General features: G+C 41.8%; 1 protein-coding gene across 2 annotated transcripts in view; it reads right to left on the reverse strand.

Moving 5' to 3' along the window:
* Positions 1-20,423, reverse strand: part of LOC144828628 (5'-AMP-activated protein kinase subunit beta-2-like) — a 588,442-nt gene that overhangs the window by 48,585 nt on the left and 519,434 nt on the right. For both annotated transcript variants that reach the window (XM_078686984.1, XM_078686993.1), the window contains one exon: positions 14,698-14,766. In XM_078686984.1, the coding sequence (XP_078543110.1) occupies positions 14,698-14,766 (69 nt within the window). The remainder of the gene's footprint in view (positions 1-14,697; positions 14,767-20,423) is intronic.

The raw sequence follows: 20,423 nt of genomic DNA on the forward strand, positions 1-20,423 counted from the left end.
GAGTTCATCTTTGCATCTGCTTGCATACTATTGTCCTATTCCTGTTTGTTCAGACAAGGAAGTTGCAGTATTACATCATCACAATCACAAGAAACAGAACTGCTTTCCACCACAGAGGGATATCGTGATAGAAAATCAGTAACAGTGTTTTGAGATCCCGGCACATACTTTACTCTAAAATTGTACCCTTCAAGTCCCAGTATCCACCTGGCGATCCTGGGGGTGGATTTATTTGCCCCTTTAGTGGTGAATGCAAACATTAAAGGTTTGTGGTCGGTTTTTACCGTAAATGGAATGCCCCACAAAAAGGAACTAAAGTGTTTGATTGCCCAAAAGCAGGCAAGTGCCTCTTTATCTACCACCAAATAGTTGACTTTGGCACCCTTTAAAGCTCAGGAGGCAAATGTGACAATCTGTTCCTTTCCATCTACCATTTGGGTGAGACTGGCTCCTAGGCCTTTATTGCTGGCATCAGTGCAAAGGATTGGAGGTTTGCTGGGGTCAAATCTACCCAGGGATGGGACAGCCATGATGCTATCTTTTACTGTTTGAAAAGCATCTTGACAGTCATCAGACCACACAAAGAGAGTTCTGGATTTGAGCAGATTCGTTAGGGGTTCAACTTTTGATGCATAGTTTCTGACAAATTTTGAATAATATTCAGAAAGGCCCAGAAAGGATGGAGGCCACAGTGTTGCGAATCGCCTCCACCAGGTTCAGTTTAGGTTTACTATCATCTTGTGAGATGGTTTGTCCAAGGTACTCAACCGATCCCACTCCTATCCGGCATTTCTCTTTTTTGAGAGTGAGACCGGTTTTTCCCAAATTGGTCAACACCATTCTGAGGGTGGTATTATGTTCCTCCAGAGGAGTATGTCATCTTGAAAACAGAGTGTTCTAGGAAGGTCCTTCAGAACATGCTGCATGATTCTCTGGAATGCAGCAGCAGCAATGCCAATTCAAATGGCATGCGAAGGAATTGGAATGCTCCTAGTGGAGTAACAAATGAGGTGAGATGGCGTGAGTCAGGGTGGCACTCTACCTGGTGGTAGGCAGAGGATAGGTCAAGAACACTGAAACAACTCGCACCTTTGATAAGGGTAAGGACCTCATGAATGCGTGGAAGAGGATGCCTGTCCACCCAGATGTTCTCATTAAGGTCCCTGAGGTCAACATATAGCCTTATGTCCTTGCTAGATGCTTATGTGGTGAGAACAATGGAGGCTAGCCATTGCGAGCACTCAATGGGTTCAATCACCCCCTGGGACAGTAATCTGTCTACCTCCATACTAAGTGGAGCATGCATCCAATGGGGTATAGGTCTAGTTTTGTGTGTCACCAGCTTAGCGTTAGATTTTATCTTAATGGAGTGTTGGTAACCCTTAAGTAAACCTAGTTCCCCAGAAAATACTTTGGGGAAATTGTTGCACATATCGTTCCCCCAACTGAAGGATCTACCAAAAGAACCTGATCAGGCTGTTGGGATCTAATTAGATTCCTAGTTCCCTTTGGTGTTTCCACCCAAACAAATTGGATCCCTTCTGGGTGATGTAAATCTGGCCTAAAGTATTCCTTCCTTTAAAACCTATTTCCTTGGTGGTCATGCCCAACAAGGGCATGGGATCCCCATTGTAACCGCCTGGTTGCATATCAGGAGGCTGTATGCTTTCTTGCCATGAGGGAAACAGTTGGGAGAATACCTAAGCATCAACCAGGGTGAATGGGGAACAAGAATCTGCAAATACAGTTACAGGTTTGTTGTCTAATGTGATATTGCAACAAGGACATTTGTCCGTATTGTTGGTATCAGTAATTTGGAAGATCAACTTGGGCTCAGGGGACGATTCAAGATCAATTGACAATACAGATTTGGAGCGCTGATCATGACAAACCCTGGACAAATGTCCCTTTTTTCCACATTTGTGGCAGATGACAGAACGTTCTTGACATATGGGGTTGTTGGTAAGGTGGCTAGGACTCCCGCACCTATAGCACTTAAGTTTGGTTTCGGGAGGTAACGTGTTGGCCAGCTTATTTTTGTTATCTTTACCTGTATCGGGTTTGCTTACGGCATTGACCTCCTTGGATTTACCCCCTTCTCCTTTCATTGCCACCATACAATCAGCTGTGTGCTCAATCCCCACCGCTATGTCTATGGCTTCCTTGAGGTCAGGGTTGGCCACCAGATGCCTCTCCTGTAGCTTGGGATTGTTCGTGCATCTAACCAACTGGTCCATAATTAAGGAATCTTGAAGAGACTCAAACTCAAATGTGTTAGCTAGGCCCTTCAATGCAGCAATGAAAGCTTTAACTTTTCAACTTTTCCCTTTTGTCCTTGAAAAGAACTTATGCCTCTCTAACACCAGATTTATTTTCATGCTGAAGTGTTTTTCTAATTTGTTTACAGCCATTAAGTACACATTTTCAACATCATCACTATCACTTCCTCCATCTGCATTGACCGAAATATAATCGTAAACTTTTCTGCCCTCAATGCCCAAAGTTGTGCAATCAGGTGTGTAGTTTACGTAAATGAGAACATTTCTCCCCACCGATAGCAATTCGGTAAGATTCTAATAATCCAAACCATTGCTTCCATGGCAGTAAAGGTTCTCCCCCTCTTTAAGAAAGGGTGGGGGTTGCAACATGTTAGCAGCTGCCATGCTAGCAACTGTTGAAAATAGATATATAGGGAGGTTCAAACGTACAATTGTATGGTATACAGATACAGGGAAATGTAACTCAAGACTAGAAGTAGTTTACACCATGAATTAGTGCCCGTCTGTATAAAGTAATAACCCCAGCATTACATGATAAACCCCCACAGCACAAAAACAACACTGTGCACACTGCAAATGTAGATGAACAGTACTGGGAAAACGGCGACATTTTGAAGAGCTGAGCCGGTCAGCGTGAAAAGACAGACAAGAACTATGGTGAAAATAACTGTGCCCATCAGCGTGACTTTAATAAAGTAAAGCTGTGCCCATCAGCGTGAAATGACAGGCAGGACAGTATAGCCAACAACTGTGCCCATCAGCCAAACAACAAAGTTGAAAGGAAATAGACACTCCCTCTGAGTGAAAAACACCCCGAATAGCTGTGCTAGTCAGCGTCAATAGGTGAATAAAGCTGGCCGGCTGGGTTAATTGGGAATGAAGGAATGAAGGAAACCATGCAGGAAGAGAAATTTGAGTTGCTGGTTATACCATGGAAAGCTGTGTCTGTCAGCGTGATTGAAGGTAGGCAGGCAAGAAAGGAAGCCGCTTTTCCTTTAGTACAAATTCCACACTTGAAGTTCACAGATGGAAAAGTACACATGTAGAGTTGTGTGCCAATAAACAACGCTAGAATTCAAAGGAAGTGAAAAAAACAACAACTTGACATCTTGACTCAACTATGCAGAGATTAGAGTTTAATACCGCTCTCTTCTGTATATTAGCATTAAGAAAGGCAAGGAAGAACCAGCAGAGCCCCGTTGCCACCTAGGGAGAGAGCGGAAGCACACCACAAATCTCGTCAGCTGATGATTTAGTCAGCAGCGCCGGTGAACAGCTGAGGCAGTGTGTCAGAGTTCCCACGTCAGAGTTCCCACACCATGCTCTGTCACTCGGCTTCGCCAGAATCTCCTTGAAACATGATGCGAGCGGGCACAAAGATGACAAATCCCTGAGCAGGCACCACTTCTACGAAAATACTCTTGTGTTCAACGAATGCGCAGACGACGGATATTCTGTCAGGCGCCTCACACGCTGTGAACACACGCGCACGCTCCTCAAGTGAAAGAAAGTCCACGGTGAAGGTCCACGCAGACGACAGATAAATATTCAGACGCCTCACTCTCTCTGAATACTAATGTAACGCTCCACGGAGCTGGTGCTGCCTAACAAACCATGATAAGGAACACAACTGCCACGTCAGCTGGGGCCATGTGAGTGAACCTCGGGTAGGCAGAGGCAGAGCTGGAAGTCCTCAACAGCACATACCAAGGCACAGCAAGGCTGGAAGAAGCGTGGAGGTTGGTAGAACAGGATGAAGAAGTGACGTAAATTACTCACTTGGATATAGTAGAACCAGAACGGCTGACCTGGAGTTAGAGTTGGGGTGGTAGTGAACCGTCCCCACCCGGTGAATCGTCGCCAGTGTTATAATGAAGACAGAAGATAAGGTAAGTGAAGAACTCTTCTTTATTCGTCTTCTCACCACCACAGGTTCCAGTCAGCTGGAGGGCACTGTGGAATGTTAGCAAACACTAGAGGGGACTAGCCCAAGGGGAGAGCAGGAAAGGAAGGAAACGGAGCATTCCAAGTGGAATGGTATTACAACAAAATACTTAAAGCAACCTATACACTTTCTCAAAGGATGTGGATTAAAGTGGAGAAGATTCTGAGAGGAAGGAACCGATTTTCTATCTGAGGTGTGTGTAGAGAATAAATGCAGTAAAAGCATAAAATGTCATAAAGTGTGAGTGCACGTTGCTCAACAAAAGTGTCACAAAGCTATGGAGTGTTGTATCTGAACTGACAGTGAGCAATGGGGCCAAGGATTGCCAGTTAGCCAGTTTGCTGCCACCATAGAAGACAGACGATTTTCTTCCATTGGAGAATAGGTTATTGTTGAGCACTGAAAACACAGAGCCCTCAGAATTAATCAATTATGTTAGCTACAAAGGTCTTTTGGACTGATCATAACAGAAAAACTTGCATGGAAACCTATTTTTGATAAGGGTTAAATAATATTTTGAATCTTTAGGTCAAGAGCTGCAGAACATTTCGACTTGCTATTCGACAACATTTCAAAATGGGTTGAATATGTTTTCATACAAGTGCCCACTACCAATGAGGTCATAACATTTTTGAAGAGTTCTTTATAATAAATAACTTCCCTTTGTAATTTCTTTCAATGGTGTACAATTCATGTAAACTATTAAGACGGATATTTGAAGATTTTGACAGATTTTAACAGAATTATGCTGTTCATTACAGAACCACTCTTTTCGTTCACAAGTCTATAAAATTTTAAAAGACGGTAAAAGGGCCATCAAACGGGGGGATGGGGGTGCATGGCTGCTCCAGAGAAGATAGCAGACACTTGCATGAAAGGATCCCGCTCCACTTTAAACAAACTACAATTATCCTGCCCAATATTCCTGTCCACATGTTGACAGTTATGAGGTGGGACTTCCCCAGAGCACAAGGGTGTGATTTACCTCATATTTTGATACTGGTAAGATGTGATCACTAGCTCTTGAAGAATAGGCTAGAGGACCAGAGATGGAGATATTAGCCTCCCTGAACTATACTGAACCTGGGAGATGGGTATGAGGATTGGAACATATGAGGAGACTGTGCCGTACCCTTTCCCTCCCGGGAAGAGAGAGAAGAGAGGCAAAGATCTTGACCCCCTGCGGCCCAGTCAGAGACACAGCAGCCGCAGACTGGAAAAGGGGATGTCAACATGGTGTACAAGGAGAGTTGCATCAGCTGTGTAGTAAGTACGCCAATAAAGGAACTACAGGATTGCTGTGACAGGATCCTGCGACCCATCAAGAGCGTCCGAAAACTGAGTGCACTGCCAATGTCTCATACCCCCATGAGACTGATAAACGGTGGTCTTCCTGGGATGAAGGGGCTCCAATCTAATTGAAATGCTTGACTGGGCAACTCAGCTTTAGGTCAATAAATATGGGTGTCTGCATATTTTGCTGACAATATGAGTCGTGATATCGCCCAAAGGGTTTGATTTTTTTGACTTAGTGATGCAAAACATCCTCACACCGAGAGGTGATGATGCTGCCATCGAATTCAGAAATGGGAAAAAAGGCAAAGAAAGAATAAAAACACTAAAAGAGAGGCAATGAAGTAAAGTTGAATGACAGAAACAGATGAGGAGGGACCAGTGGTAAATCGAGAGCCACGTTGGATGTGAATTCAAGGCACAGTGTGTTGGATAAGTTTGACACTCTTCTGTAAGCTATTCTAGACTTCTGTACCACCCCGAGGCTGAAAACTGAAGACATTGCGTTGAATGTGGGGTTGCTTTGGTGGATCATAGGAAACTCTCAGGCAGGGTAGTCAAAACTGAATTCACTATTGCCACAATGAGACCGATAATCTCTGACCTGCAGGAATAGATTCATGAACTACAGAAAGAAGTGCAGACTCTCTGTGACGGACCTGAAGATGCAGAAGAGTGTTGCCACCAAACAATATATAGATTGTTGTGCATCCAGAATGAGTCAAGGGACTGTTGGCAGACACTTTATAGAAAACATTTTGCTAGACATGATGCTTTCAGGAATTCGAAAAGCTTTCTCCATAGAGAGAGCCCATAGGGTCCCAGCAAACATACGATGGTGGTGAGGTTACTCAAACATGGCGACAGAGACAATATTTTGAAAGTTACTCGAAAATATGGTCATTGGAGGTGGAGGGCCATAAGGCACACGTTTTTTCTGCATTCTACTATATTCATCGGGTCTGCTTCTGGGGTCTATGCCCAGGCTAACTGATGGCGCTGCATTCATTGATGTTCAACCATGGACGCAGGCTGATGTAGCTACTGTGTGGGATCTATATAGCGTTAATACAATAGTAACATTAAGGAGACTGCAAGCAGACTTGGGACTTAATGCAGGGCAAGTTTTAACTTAGATTAATAAAAGAAATTACTGAACCTCTAAAATCTGAGTTAATATATGCTCTTATGAGACACGGTCGAGTATCTGCCACGTACAGCGCTGAGAAGGTAAGTGGTTCTGTAGTGTTTTTTTTTTTTTAAATGTGCATAATACTTCTCTGTAGAGTAGCGACATGGCCATAACATGTACTATAAATTCTCTTTGGTAGAATCCGCCTCAAACATTGAAGAATACGATAAACAGTGGCACAAAAAGAGACCTCGACCTGTGGAGTAGAGGTATGAATATATTATACTCTCCCAGTTCTTCTTCTTCCGTTTGTAGAACAATCAGCGTCTTGAAGCACATAATATGTGTCCTAATCTAAGGAACGTAAAAGCCCTGATGTATAATATGAGCCATTATCTTCAAAATAAAGAGTGAAATAAGTTCAACCTGAGCCTGCTTTTGAAATCGAGAAAGGCCAGGACACCATATTTCGACAGGTACATAATTCATATCTTGCAGTGCAATACGAGTTAAAAGAGAGGCTTCTAGTTGGTAAATAAAACTTTATTGTTTTTCTGCATTTCATACAGAAAAGTGACAAAGCCCTGATGAGAGTCCGGGAACAGGTTTCCCTGGACTTGAAACGCGTTGGCACACCTGAATGAGCGATCAATATCATTAAGTGTTCGAACTGGCATTCGCTGGTTGTAAAGTTACCCTCATTTGGGGATTGTGCTCCTTTTTTGACTTTGTCCTTTCCTTCTTTTTGGATATAGATTAACTCAATTGAAAAATTCCAATTGTTGTTGTTTGTATATTGTATTTCTTGTGGGATGTACGATAATTGTGTATACGATAATTGTGTATGGGCAGGGCCCCTATACCAGCAAAGGTGGTGAAAAGCCTGGGCATTCATATTGATGATCACCTATCTATGAAAGATCAAGTGTCGTCGGTGGTAGGCACATGCGTTGGCCTCCTCAGGCAACTTCGGAAAATCTCGCCAATGCTGTCTTTTTCCACTCTCAGGACGGTGGTGTCGGCAATGATTTTAGGGCGCTTGGATTATGGGAATGCCCTTTATATCGGGATTACCCAGCAATTACTCTCGCGACTGCAAATTGTGATGAATGATGCAGCTAGACTGATATTTGGGAAAGCTAGGGGCACGCATGCCTCTCCTCTGCTCTACCAATTACATTGGCTGCCCATCAGGCAGAGGATTTTATTCAAAGGTCTATGCATCGCACACAAGGCGGTCTTTGGCAACGCTCCCAGTTATATTAAAGCTAGACTGGTGCATTATATCCCTAGAAGAACTTTGCGCTCATCTGAGGACGTTCTCTTGGTAAGCCCGCGCTATCGTCTGACCACCCTTGGTGGACGCGCTTTTTCAACGACCCTGCCGGCAGCTTGGAATAAGCTGCCTCCAGGTCTAAGGAAGGAATCAAACTTACTACCTTTTAGGCGAATGTTAAAAACTGTGCTTTTCCGAGAAGCCTGGGGTTCAGTATAATCTGTTTTGCCTGTCCTCCTGTGATGATGAGTTCCCAAGTACAAGCGCTTAGAGACCAATCGGTGATAATGCGCGATATAAATGTAATAAATAAATAAATAAAATAGAAAGTTTTATGAAATGTAAATATATGTTTGTAAATAGTCGTGTATAGCAATTGAAAGGTATTGAATGTACAGTTTTTCCCTTTTTTGTGGAAATATGAAAAAAATAGTTTTAAAATTTCAAAATAGACAGGTATAAATAAAAATACCGGGTCAAACTCAAAAAGTCTGTGTTTGCCCTATTTGCAAAAAATTATTTTTTAAAATCGGTTGGGTGCAGGCAAAATTTTGTGTTTATCGTTATGACACACGGGGCACAACAAGAGGCAGCGATGGCACTTTATTGTTGCATTGGCTTCACACAATATCTCGCCAGGACAACACTAAAAAAGACTTGGGAAATTAATTTGGGTAAGAAGCTTCCCTAGAAAGAATTGACTTATGTCTTGGAGCATACTAAGAATTTAAGTTCACATAACTCAATTACTCACACCACACTTATTCCTCTCCGGACCGATTGCCAGAAATGTATACTGGAGCATTAGCAATGTGCCCTAGATGTAATAAAGACTGCCGATTTTTTTTCATACAGTTATTGAGTGCCCCGTTGGCCAACAATACTGGTCATTGCTGCTGACTGGTATCAGATCTGGTAGGAAAAAACTGGAGGCTACTATGGAGTTCTGCTTACTAGGTATTTTTGCCAGATCAGCACAGACTAAGAAAATATCTAAGTTCATAGATTTGTCACTAGTTAGGGATAAACACAGTACAGCTGTGAACTGCAAGGCCACTAGGACACCCCATGTCAGAAGATGTGAGACCTGCAAAAGTTAACTACTGCAGAAATTGATGGTGTGAACTTTATATGGAGAGATAAAGGAGTGTTACTTCTGTCACAAAATGGGATACTATTCTACTGGCACTATAGTCCAAACTAAGGAGAGGCTCCCTGAACAAACCAGATGTAGCAATGAAGAATAATGTGATTTACTATGACGTTGTAGGACACAGGGACAATGATTGTCCACAGCCTGGATGGATGGACAGGGGTATATTATATGATTTTGGTGATTGTGCATGGGACATGAGAGATGTCATTCTACCAATCAATAGGATGAACTTTAATTGAATTTAACATCACCTGTGATGGGTTGTAGACACAATGCTGGTAATATGAATCTCTTTCTATGATTGTATTATTGTTCTTAAGTTGTTTATATATGTTGGTAGATCTGTACTATTCTAATGTAAGTTGGGTAAGGTCTTGAAAAAACATGCTATAAATAATTATATGTCTGATGACATTATACCAAATGTTACTAAAAGTAAATAATGAAGAGCTATTAAAAAGAAAACTGGGTCATCAAACAGTGCATAAGTATATTAGTAATCTGTATGCATGTAGTTGAATTAAGTTCAATATTTTGGGTCCCTTACAATAAACTATGGAGAACTACTCATATGGCAATAACTTGTTTATGTTCAGGATTGACCAGGTAGGAAAATCAAGTGCAGCTAAGCAATGTAAGAATTATGATGAATGAATTACACTGGAACAAGAGTAAGGCAGTAGTAATAGCTGTTACCAATGAAGTCGGTCATATTGAATACTGAGCAAAGAAGTTGATTAACATCAGACATTAAAGATTTTAGATTGTAAGCTATTTGTTAAATCTTGCATTAAACAAATGGTAGGCAAATTGAAGGAGAAAGACATCAAGGAACTTGGGTCAAATTGACATGCTTTAGAGCAGGAAGGTTGGATCAAGAGGCTTGACGAGTAAATAAAAGATGCAATTTAATCAAACATCTTTAGGATATCATTCTCATCTAATTAGTTGTTGTGTGGACTTCTGAGTAGATACCACAAATTTGTGGGCCACTTAACTGGAGGAAACACATAACTACCCCCTCATCTGTGTAGCGTCCTCCCCAGCCCGAGTACCCGCTAATGACTATGCTACACATGGAGCTTAGTAATACACGTCTTTATTTGTGTGTGTGTAACTGCAAACTCAACATTCTAAACCAGCCTTCAGTGTATTCCGCTCTAACAGTTACATCACAATTCTACGGAGCCCATCAAGAGCCGAAAGGTTTTATCATTTCAAATTTTCGCAAGACTCTATAACCTGCACATTGTGAAGTTACACATCAGTTGTGAATCTTAAATATACGGCCAAATATGTTAGAGCACACCTTTTTATGTACCAATAACACCATATGTAGAGAAATGTATGAAGGGATAACGTGTGTGGCTTGTGGAAGTGCATGCTAGCATCAAATGATTATGGTGTAGATAATAATAATTACTTTAAATGGATACATTAAATATACAAAGTTTATTTCCTTTGTAAATTTCTCAGTCATTCAGGTTGTCTCAACACGAGTTGTCACAAATATATATAGAAAGGTATTTTTTTTTTTAAAAACACAAAATGGTACTCATAAACTCTAGTCTGTGCTAAAACGTGTGGCAAATATGTAGTTATAGATGTATGTATACAAATATGCACTAATAAAAAAAATTGTAAAAACCCTTACACTCCACAGCACCATCCTTTGTTTCTATGAGTCCCGAATCGTCCACAATATGTGGAAGCAATTTGAGCAGAACCAGCAAACATTTTAGACCTTGGAATCTAATCTTGAATCCAGTGACTCAAGAAAATAGTTCAGACTTTTTTGGCAGACTCTGGTGAAAAAGCATGCTCAAATCCATGGTAAAAGTCCAGGTGTGCATGGTTTACCATGGAAAAACAATGGACGACTTTGGTGTGGCTAATAAGAAAGATACTCAGATTTGTGAATGCCTTTCACATGAAAGATTACCCGTACACATTTAGTAACATTACTTCTTTTGGCTATTCAATGTTTCAGAGTGTAAAGTTACTCAAAAGTGTAGACCTAAATGTTTCCAATCCCTGAAAAGTGGGGGAGCCAGATTTACAAGTGCAAAGTTACTGCAACCAAAAAGGAGCAATGGTAAGTTCATCACGATACATGACCAACCACTGACACTGCAACATCTTCCCCTTAAACATAATGCAGGTAGGCATTTAAAAGAGAGCCCAATAGGTAAATAATGTTAAATTACATTAATTTATTTATATGTTTTTAAATATACAATAAACTTATAATGTAGTTAGAAAATGTAAATAGAATTGAAAAAATATATATTATTTTATGCTAAAAAAATTGATAAACGTTTTCAACTTTAAAATAACCATAAGTATTTTATTTTAAATAATTGCATTATTTTAAACTAATTCTATACATAACATTTTGTAATTTTTAATAGTTATTAGATAAATATAAATGATTTAGTTTAGGTTGGTGTTTGAATATATTTAAAAAATAGATTTGATCTAATATATTTAAATTAATTACATATTTAATTCAGAATTAAGTTGATAGTGCTGTAGCAGAGAAGGCTGTTTGGGTGCCTGGCGAGTCTGGGGGATGTGGGGGAGCCAGCGGTTCTGGAGGCACTGGATGCCAAGAAGGTGTTTGATTTGCTGAATTGGAGGTACCTCCTGGCGGTGCTTATGAGGATTAGGCTTGGGCCGGAATTCCTGACCTAGGCCTAACTCCTTTACACTAAACTCAAGCAGGCCGGGGTTAATGGTGAGCTATCCAGAGAATTCAACATCAACAGAGATGCCCTCTCTCGCCCCTTCTCTCCGCACTGGCACTAGGGTGAGGATGGATGCACAAATTAGGGGACTCAATGGACTTTGGGCTGGGAATGCTTGATCTCACTATATGCTGATGGTATGCTACTATACCTGTCCAACCCGGACCAGTCCTGCATTAACTGGACAAAACTGGTTGTATTCCAGCTGGCTCCCAGAATATCTGATTATATACATAAAGCTGGAAAAAAAGGAACTCCACAGGTGTAACTTGGGACGGCTTTCCACTCTCAGCTTCTTTATATGTTCCAAAACACACCATATCAAGTGCCAGAGCAGTTTTCTAAAGTGGTAGATGCAACCACCAGTCTGCTCCTATGAGAAGGTCTCCCGTATTGTCCTGTCAACTACAGGCCCCTATGAGGGAGACATCTCCCTTCCAAACATGCATTTGTACTACTGGGCAACCAAGCTAATGGTTGTAAATGGGTGAGCTTTCGTCCCTCATCAGAACCCGACACTATAGGTGGGCACTTACGGCACCTATATAGCATTAGTTGCACACGGCCAGCAACCAACCCCACACAGGTAGCAATCACAACCTGGAGGAAGGACACAAAGAGGTTGGGATGGTCTGGGAAATTGACATGAGAGCAACTCCTATGGAAATCCAGGATACTGGTGGATTGGCAACAGTTAGAGGGACAATAGCAATGGGCCATGATTAGGATCTTAAAGTTGGGGAATGTATGGGGTGGCAGCAAGCTCCTCCCCCTTCAAGATATCCAGAGCCAGTATAAGTTGTCCAAAACACAAAGCTATGGTTATCTCTAGCTATAACACGCCCCGTCAAGCTATGGAACGCTGTTCAGAAGATTGCAGATGAGACCTCCATAGAATACAAACTATTGGCAGCACTGCTTCATAGACATGCTGAGTCCCAGAACTACAGAACTCTTCTCATCAATAGCCAACCCCCACTCTCCTCTTTCAAGGGGAGGTGGGAGAGAGATCTGCGAGCTCTGGAGAATGAGGACTGGGGAGAGGGCTGCAGGCACCCGAAAGAGGTGGCTATACAGGTTGTGTTCTGTCTGGTTCTGCTAAAAAGCCTGCACAGGGCCTTTTATACCAGAACCGGACTGCACCGCATGGGGAGGATAGATACAGATGGATGCTTCAGGGGGTACAGCCAGCTGGGTGCACTTGAGCATACACTGTGCAGCTTCAATGCTACTGGGACCAGGTGCGGGATCGGCTAATGGAGCTCACAGAGGAGACAAGTTCACTGGGCCCGGTGCTGGCAATGCTAGGAATGTGGGGGGAACAGACAATACCTAAATATGGATTATGGCGGTGTAACCTAGCCCTCATGGTTGCCAGAAGGGACACTGTCTAGCTGGGAGGCAGCAGGAAAACTCCCACAACTAGAGCGTTGGGTGACCATCTTAGAATGCTGCACGTAGGCCAAGAAATCAGTTTACAAGCCCCTTGGCGGAACACAGAGACATGGACTAATAAACACCCCCCTTAAAGGAGCAACAGAAGTGGGGGGGGGGGCGTAATTATTATAGGCATTGGTGGTTATGGTGTGAGGAGACTTCAGACTCCAGACGAAATGTGCATTGAGTCGGGGAACAGGTCCCTTGGTCTACTTTCTGGGGGGTGTTGTGTCATTTCAACATGTCGAATTGATCTTTTCAGCCACTTTAAACAATACATGCTCTAATAAAAAGAGTTATAAAAATAGTGCTTTAGCATTTTTGATTTATTTTACATCTGAAATAAAGATATAAATTAATTTACATTATTATTTAACCTAAAAATAAGCTTTTTCAACTTTCTCTATACTTACCACAGAGAAAGCTTTGCCCCAATTACTGTGATCTCCCTATGCTAAAGTACAGAAAAAGATAAAAAAAAGTTTAATTGACGTGAAACAATTTAGAAAAATGTTTTACGTTGAATATTATTGTGGATTAGATTTATATAAAAATGCTACAGCACAGTTTAAAAATAAATTACTTTGAATATATTACATTAAAAATAAACCCCATGTAAATTAAAAGAATATATATTTTTCATTACGTATTAAAAAGGATTAAAGTAGATGAATATAGTTAATTAAAAATAATTGAATTTTACTGTAATGTAAATTAATGTCTCATTCATGTTTAAATTCAAAAACATTAGTAGATTATTTTAACATAAAATGTTTTATTTTTAGATAATGTTTTAACAATCAATTAAATATATTTATCTTTTTTAAGTAGATTAAATAGTTTAATTTAATTTAGCATTATTGCCAATATGGTTTTATTTTAAGTCGCTACCTCCATTCTTTTCTATTGGAAGTTGTTGCAGTACCAGTGACTAGACATGTGTGAAACTGGACTTACTTCAGCTCTGTACATGTACTCTTGTTTTGGGTCAATTTTGCTGTAATAACAGTTTTTTAATAGCAATGGGCTCACTCTTGTGGGGAAATGTATGCCACTCCGTAAACACCTCTCTAACCCTACCTAAACCCCTCCCTCCTTCCTCCTCCCTAAACGTATTGCATTTAGTTGTCATGCTCCTTTTTCCAGCCACTCCCCCTCCCCTTCCCACATTTACTACTAAGCAGTAAACTAACATGTGAGCCTCTCCCTATTGAAAAGAAAGAATAGGTGGAGGTAGAGATTTACACTAGGTTTGTGATTTGCATTTTGTAATATTACTTTACATACTACAAAATGCAGTTTGTGAATAAGGCCCTGGTTTGTCAAAGGACATAGGGATGGGAGCAGGATTTGGTCTTCACTGAATTGACATTTCTGTATAACTTTCTAGCTAGGTTTGTTTGAATATTTTTATAATCTCTGTAGATCTCACCTTAATAGAGAGTGCATAAAGGTGGTTTAGCATCACATGGTTGGGTTCAGGCAAAAGTGCAGGATCACACTGAAAAAGAAACACAGCATGAAATCAATACAGAGGTAAAACAACACATTTAGGCCTAGATTTATGAAGCCTTTCTGTTGTCTTTATGTCATGCGAGGTGATGCAAGGGCAAAGCAAATGCTTCAGTAATATTTACAAAGCCATGCAAGGGGTGATTTGCACAGCCTTGTGCGGCTTTGTAAAAAAATGTTATGCAACACAGCTGCTTGCGCTGCATTATGATACATTTCAAGCTGGAAGGTGTTCCAAAGGTGGAGCATGGGCCTTCCCATGCATTCACCCATGGTATTTGATGCATTCCCAGAGTTACAAAACCTAGTATATCTGGGAATGTGCCAAAATGCTACACCTTCTACAATGAGATGTGTATGTGCTAACATGTCCATGCAACAAACACTACATCTGGAGTACCATTCACAAAAAAAGCGCGTCCCAGAACATCTGCGGGTAATTAAAAATGATGATAAGCGATACCCAATTGCAAGACTCGAACATGATAAGAATACCAATTTACTGTCCTTCAGAGTGCTGGACAGGATACTCATCAGAGGAAGGGGTGGAGACAGGGTAAAGGAACTTAGACATTTGGAATCTAATATGATCATTAGATACAACACACGCAATCCTGTAGGTCTCAACATTAACGAGGAACTAGTTGTACATTTGGGATGAATTGATGAAACATATTCGCAAACCAAGATGGTTTGTTCTCAAAACTACTGCCTCAGATAATATCTAGATCAAATAAATGTTGTTTTTAAGTAAGTAGTCATGAAGATACAAGTTTGTTTGAACTTTATTGCAGATATTATGGAAGCTGCATGAGAAGATTAGATGCAAAGGGGCTAAAATGGATCTAACCTGAAAGGAGCTAGTTTAATTATGAATGAATGACATTACAATGCATACATTTACAACGCATGCCTTTACAATGCAGTTTTTACACCGCAACATCCCTTACAACGCATTCATTTACATAGCATGCCATTACCACAATTTTTTTTAAACTACATTTACAACGCATTCCATTACATTGCATAATACCTTTGCAACACAAACCATTACAACGCATACCATTACATTGCATTTAAGGTAAGTGTTGGATAGTGTAGGGGTAGAAATTACTATTCTAACTCCAGGGGTGCAACAGTAGGGCAAGTGTTGGATAGTGTAGGGGTAAAAATTACTATTCTAACTCCAGGGGGTGCAACAGTAGGGTAAGTGTTGGATAGTGTATGGGTAAAAATTACTATTCTAACTCCAGGGGGTACAACAGTAGGGTAAGTATTGGATAATGTAGGGGTACTATGCGTTGTAATGATATGCATTGCAATGACATGCAATGTAATGCCTGCGTTGTAGTGACATGCGTTGTAGTGTCATGCGTTGTAGTGACATGCAATGTAATGGAAGCGTTGTAGTGACATGCGTTGTAAAGGATGTTGAGATGTAATGACTGCGTTGTAAATGTAGTGCGATGTGATGACTGCGTTGTAAAGGTTGTTTTCCTTTAATTATATGGCTACACTAGACAATGGCAAGTTACTTCGTAGCATTGTTCATCTTAAGTATTGTTTATAATTTTGAGCTGTATGTGAAAATCTTTATGCCCACTGAGGCAAAAAAAGTAATGCAATAACATTTGCTGATAAACAATAGTGAATATAACATTGATAAGAATCAAATAGGTATAAAGCCCACTAGAGCAGAATTGTTAAAAATGCAGTTAAAATGCAGAAAGAAGTACAAAAAAGCAGAAATAAGAACTCATTTATGACAAAATGTACTATGGAATGTACTATTGATGAATTAAAATCTTTATTGTCCAGTTGGCCACATTTCAGTTCAATAGAACATTAGATGGTAATGAGCATTGCATTTTGCTTTGTCTCAATTTACTAAATGGATTATAGTAATGTTTCACACTAATGTTATATAATGCATATAAAATTGAAACAGTTTTTTACCCTGACAATACATTCATGTTAGAAAGAGTGTGGTAATGTAGAATTGATTAATCCAAATCTTTATTGTTCACTTTGCCACAGCAATGTTCAATACAACATCAAACGCAAATTAGTACTTTACTTTATTGTAATTTGCCTAATATGTCACAGCAGTGTTTTACATCACTAACATATAATGTAAACCAGTATGTAATTGTCTTCAGTTTAACAGTATATTTTGTTATGAATTTAAAAACAAAGATTGACTTCGTGAAGCCGCAAATGAAAGTCTGTTTTCGATATTTGTTAAAACAAATGGGCATGTGTGATGGTTATAAAAGTCAGGAAGTGAAGTTAATTCTTGACCCGTGATCAAGGATCCTTGTGCTCTGATTTGCGCTGGGCAGCGTTGTTGCACATATAATAAACCTGCTTCGTAAAAAATTGGGACCACTATGTGTTTTTCTTGAAGATTTGTTTCAGGGACCAAATCGGAAGATTCCTGCTAAGTTTGGAGATATTGGGCATCGCTTCCGAGTAGCAAGTTCCCCTGAAAAAATAGAAGGCTTGAGCTGCAGTAATTTACTGATTGGATATATATATAAATATATATGGCCAAATGTATCAACAGATTCAGGGAGTGGAAATGGGGGCCAATTTCTCCCCCAGCTATGCCTGTTTGTTTATGGGCTGTTGGAAGGAACTGGTCCTCATGCGGAAATACAAAGAAACTTATGCCACAAATGTGATTTCCTGGTTACGTTTTATCGATGATCTTTTTATAGTGTGGAGAGGGAGTGAGGAGAGTGCCATGAAATTTGAGATCAACCACAATGATTTCAATCTCAAATTCACTTCTACTATGAGCAGGCATACAGTGACCTTTTTAGATGTACACGTTTTAGTGGAAAATAATGTTTTAACTACAACCATTTTTAGAAAGCCTACTGCCGGAAATATGGTATTGCATGCATCTAGGGCCAGATGTAGGTAACTCATTTTTACCGACTCTAAAATACTGATTTTTACCGAATTGGTATTTTAGAAAAGGGAAATGAGATGTAGGTAAAAAATCGGTAAAAAATACCGAATCGGTAAAATTCGGAAACCCCGACTCGGTATTTACCGACACGGCAAATATCGAATCGGTAATTCACATGCAATCCTATGGGCCCGGAGGCCCATAGAAATGCATTGAATCTACCGAATCGGTATTTACCGAATCGGTAAATTCTGAATCGGTAAATACTGAGTCGGGATACAAAATATAAGGCAGTTGATGTTACAACCAATCACGTGCCTCCACCCCGCCCCTCAGCCAACCAACAGAGCAATAGACCAATCCTGTGCATCCACCCCACCCCACAACCAGGAAGTGGCCACACCCATGCAGGTGCAGTGTACCTGATCACACAGGAGAGCAGTTACACAGAGACAGGCTGGTGTGAAGCAGAGCCCTGCAGGACATAGAAATGGATCCCCAAGACTCTCAGAGGGAAGGTGCAGAGAGGAAGAGGAAGATGAAGTTCAGCACTGGTGAACTTCAGGTGCTGGTGGAGGAGGTCGTCAAGCACTACCCCAAAATCTTTGGGAAGCAGTCCCTGCAGGTACCAGAGGCTGTCAAGAGGAACACCTGGCTGGGGATCCAGACCAAAGTACACGCTATAGGAGTGACCACCAGGGAAGTGGACGATCTCAAGAAGCGATGGTATGATCTAAGGATCGTTACCAAGAAAAAATTGGCTGCAAGAAGTAAGGAGGCCAATGCTACAGAAGGAGGGAAGAACAGGGCACCTCCTCTCACGGACCTGGAAGAGCTTGTGGAGTCCACACTGGAGCCAGAGTGCGTTGTGGGGATTGGTGATGCAGACAGCTCAGCCCGAGCTGCAGCTAAGAAAGGTAAGGGACATGTCCATCATCCCACACCCCCTGCCTGTGTCCCTCCCCCAATGTGGCTATGAGTTGAGGAAATCCAGTACTGACTTCAGTATTCACCTGCAATGCATTATGGGAGTGGTAGTCATGAGAATAGCCATATGAGCAGTCTACATGGAATTTTGTCAGGCATGCCACACAATACAATCAGAGACATGGGAGGAGCAGGAAATAGTGAAATAATATTGTGATTTAATAGTGATTTACACGGTGAAAGCACCACTAAGACACTGTCCATATCTGTCCACAGGGGAGACATCACGCAAGCCACTGCAGGTGAGGGAGAAGACACATCCCCAAAGGGATCGGAGTGAGCAAGAAGGCAGGGTTGCAGGGCCCAGCACAGCAAGACCTACAGCACCCTGCACACAAGCAGCTGACACACCACAGGCAGACGACACCATGCACCATGAAACATCTCCTGTGCTCCTTGACTCACCACAAGATGAGTCACAACAACCACACACACCAACAGACACAGAGGTGTCAGACATCTGCAGGCCCGTGAGGCATGAGGGTCCCCCGCAAACGATCCTACAAACATCCTCCGATGAGGAAAGGGAGTGTGAGGAGTCAAGACAGCCAATGGCAGGAAGTGCACCATGTCATAAATCCACTCCTCTCAGGCAATCCGCTGGGACAAGACGTCGTAGGGCCCGGGAGTCAAACGTCAGTGGCCGTGATGCGAATGTCTTCCAAGGCCTTGAGACCACAATGGTCAAGGTGCAGCGCCTGCAGGCAAAAGGAATAAGTGCAGTTCACAGACAAATGCGTCTTTTGAACACCAATTCCACTGACATGAACAAGGGAATAGCATCAATGGCAGACAGTATGAGGGACATGGCAGATGGAGTCAGGGACATGTCTCAGTGTGTGATGACACTCTGTGAGGAACTACGAGAGGACCGTGCACAAAGGCGCAGGGAGAGCCATCGTACGCACCAGCAGACAAGGGGAATGCGCCAACTTGCAACTGCGACTTCACTGATGTGTCGCCGTTCAGTTGCGATGCAGGAGGGGCTGGTGCACTGCTGTACTGATCTCTCCCGGGGGATGGGGAGAGTCACTACAGCACTTGAAGTGCTGCTGACAAACCAGTCAGCCACCACAGGAGCAGAAGTTGTCGGGGACACATATACCCCTAGTAGCAGGAGCAGCACCCCTGTCCCTGAAGTAAGGAGGAGCAGAAGACGCCAGAGTGCCGGCGCTGGCACATCAGACTCGGAACTTATCCAACCTCAGGCATCACGCGTGGCTGTTCATGGGCGCAAGCAGTGAGTCTGCCATATGCAGATGGACATGTGAGGGTGAGGTAACCCCCATCCACACAGTAGTGCTAGGCACACTAGTATGTGTGTTTTGTGGCTTTGTGGCTTATGTCATTTCAACGTAGTGCAAAATAAACTACGTGCATTGAAGTACAACATGTGCTTTGTCTCTATACTTACTCAGAAGTAGTTGTGTGTGATTTCTGCCCGTCTCTGTCTATCGTCTGTGGGTGTTGGTACTCCTACTGTGTTGGCTGCTGGTAGTGCCTGCTCATCGTCATGGTCTTCATAGTCCTCCAATTCCACCTCTGTGCCCCTCTTAGTTGCGAGGTTGTGCAACATTGCACAGGTAGCAATTATCTTACAGCATGTTACAGGTGAGTACTGCCGTGCCCCCCCACTTTTGTGGAGGCAGCGGAACCGGCTCTTCAGGAGCCCAAAGGTGCGCTCAATGATGTTGCGGGTGGATTTATGTGCCACATTGTAACGTCTCTGGCTGGGGGTTGTG

The sequence above is a fragment of the Lissotriton helveticus genome, chromosome 1_1, assembly GCF_964261635.1.
Source record: "Lissotriton helveticus chromosome 1_1, aLisHel1.1, whole genome shotgun sequence".
In the NCBI taxonomy this organism is placed as follows: Eukaryota; Metazoa; Chordata; class Amphibia; order Caudata; family Salamandridae; genus Lissotriton; species Lissotriton helveticus.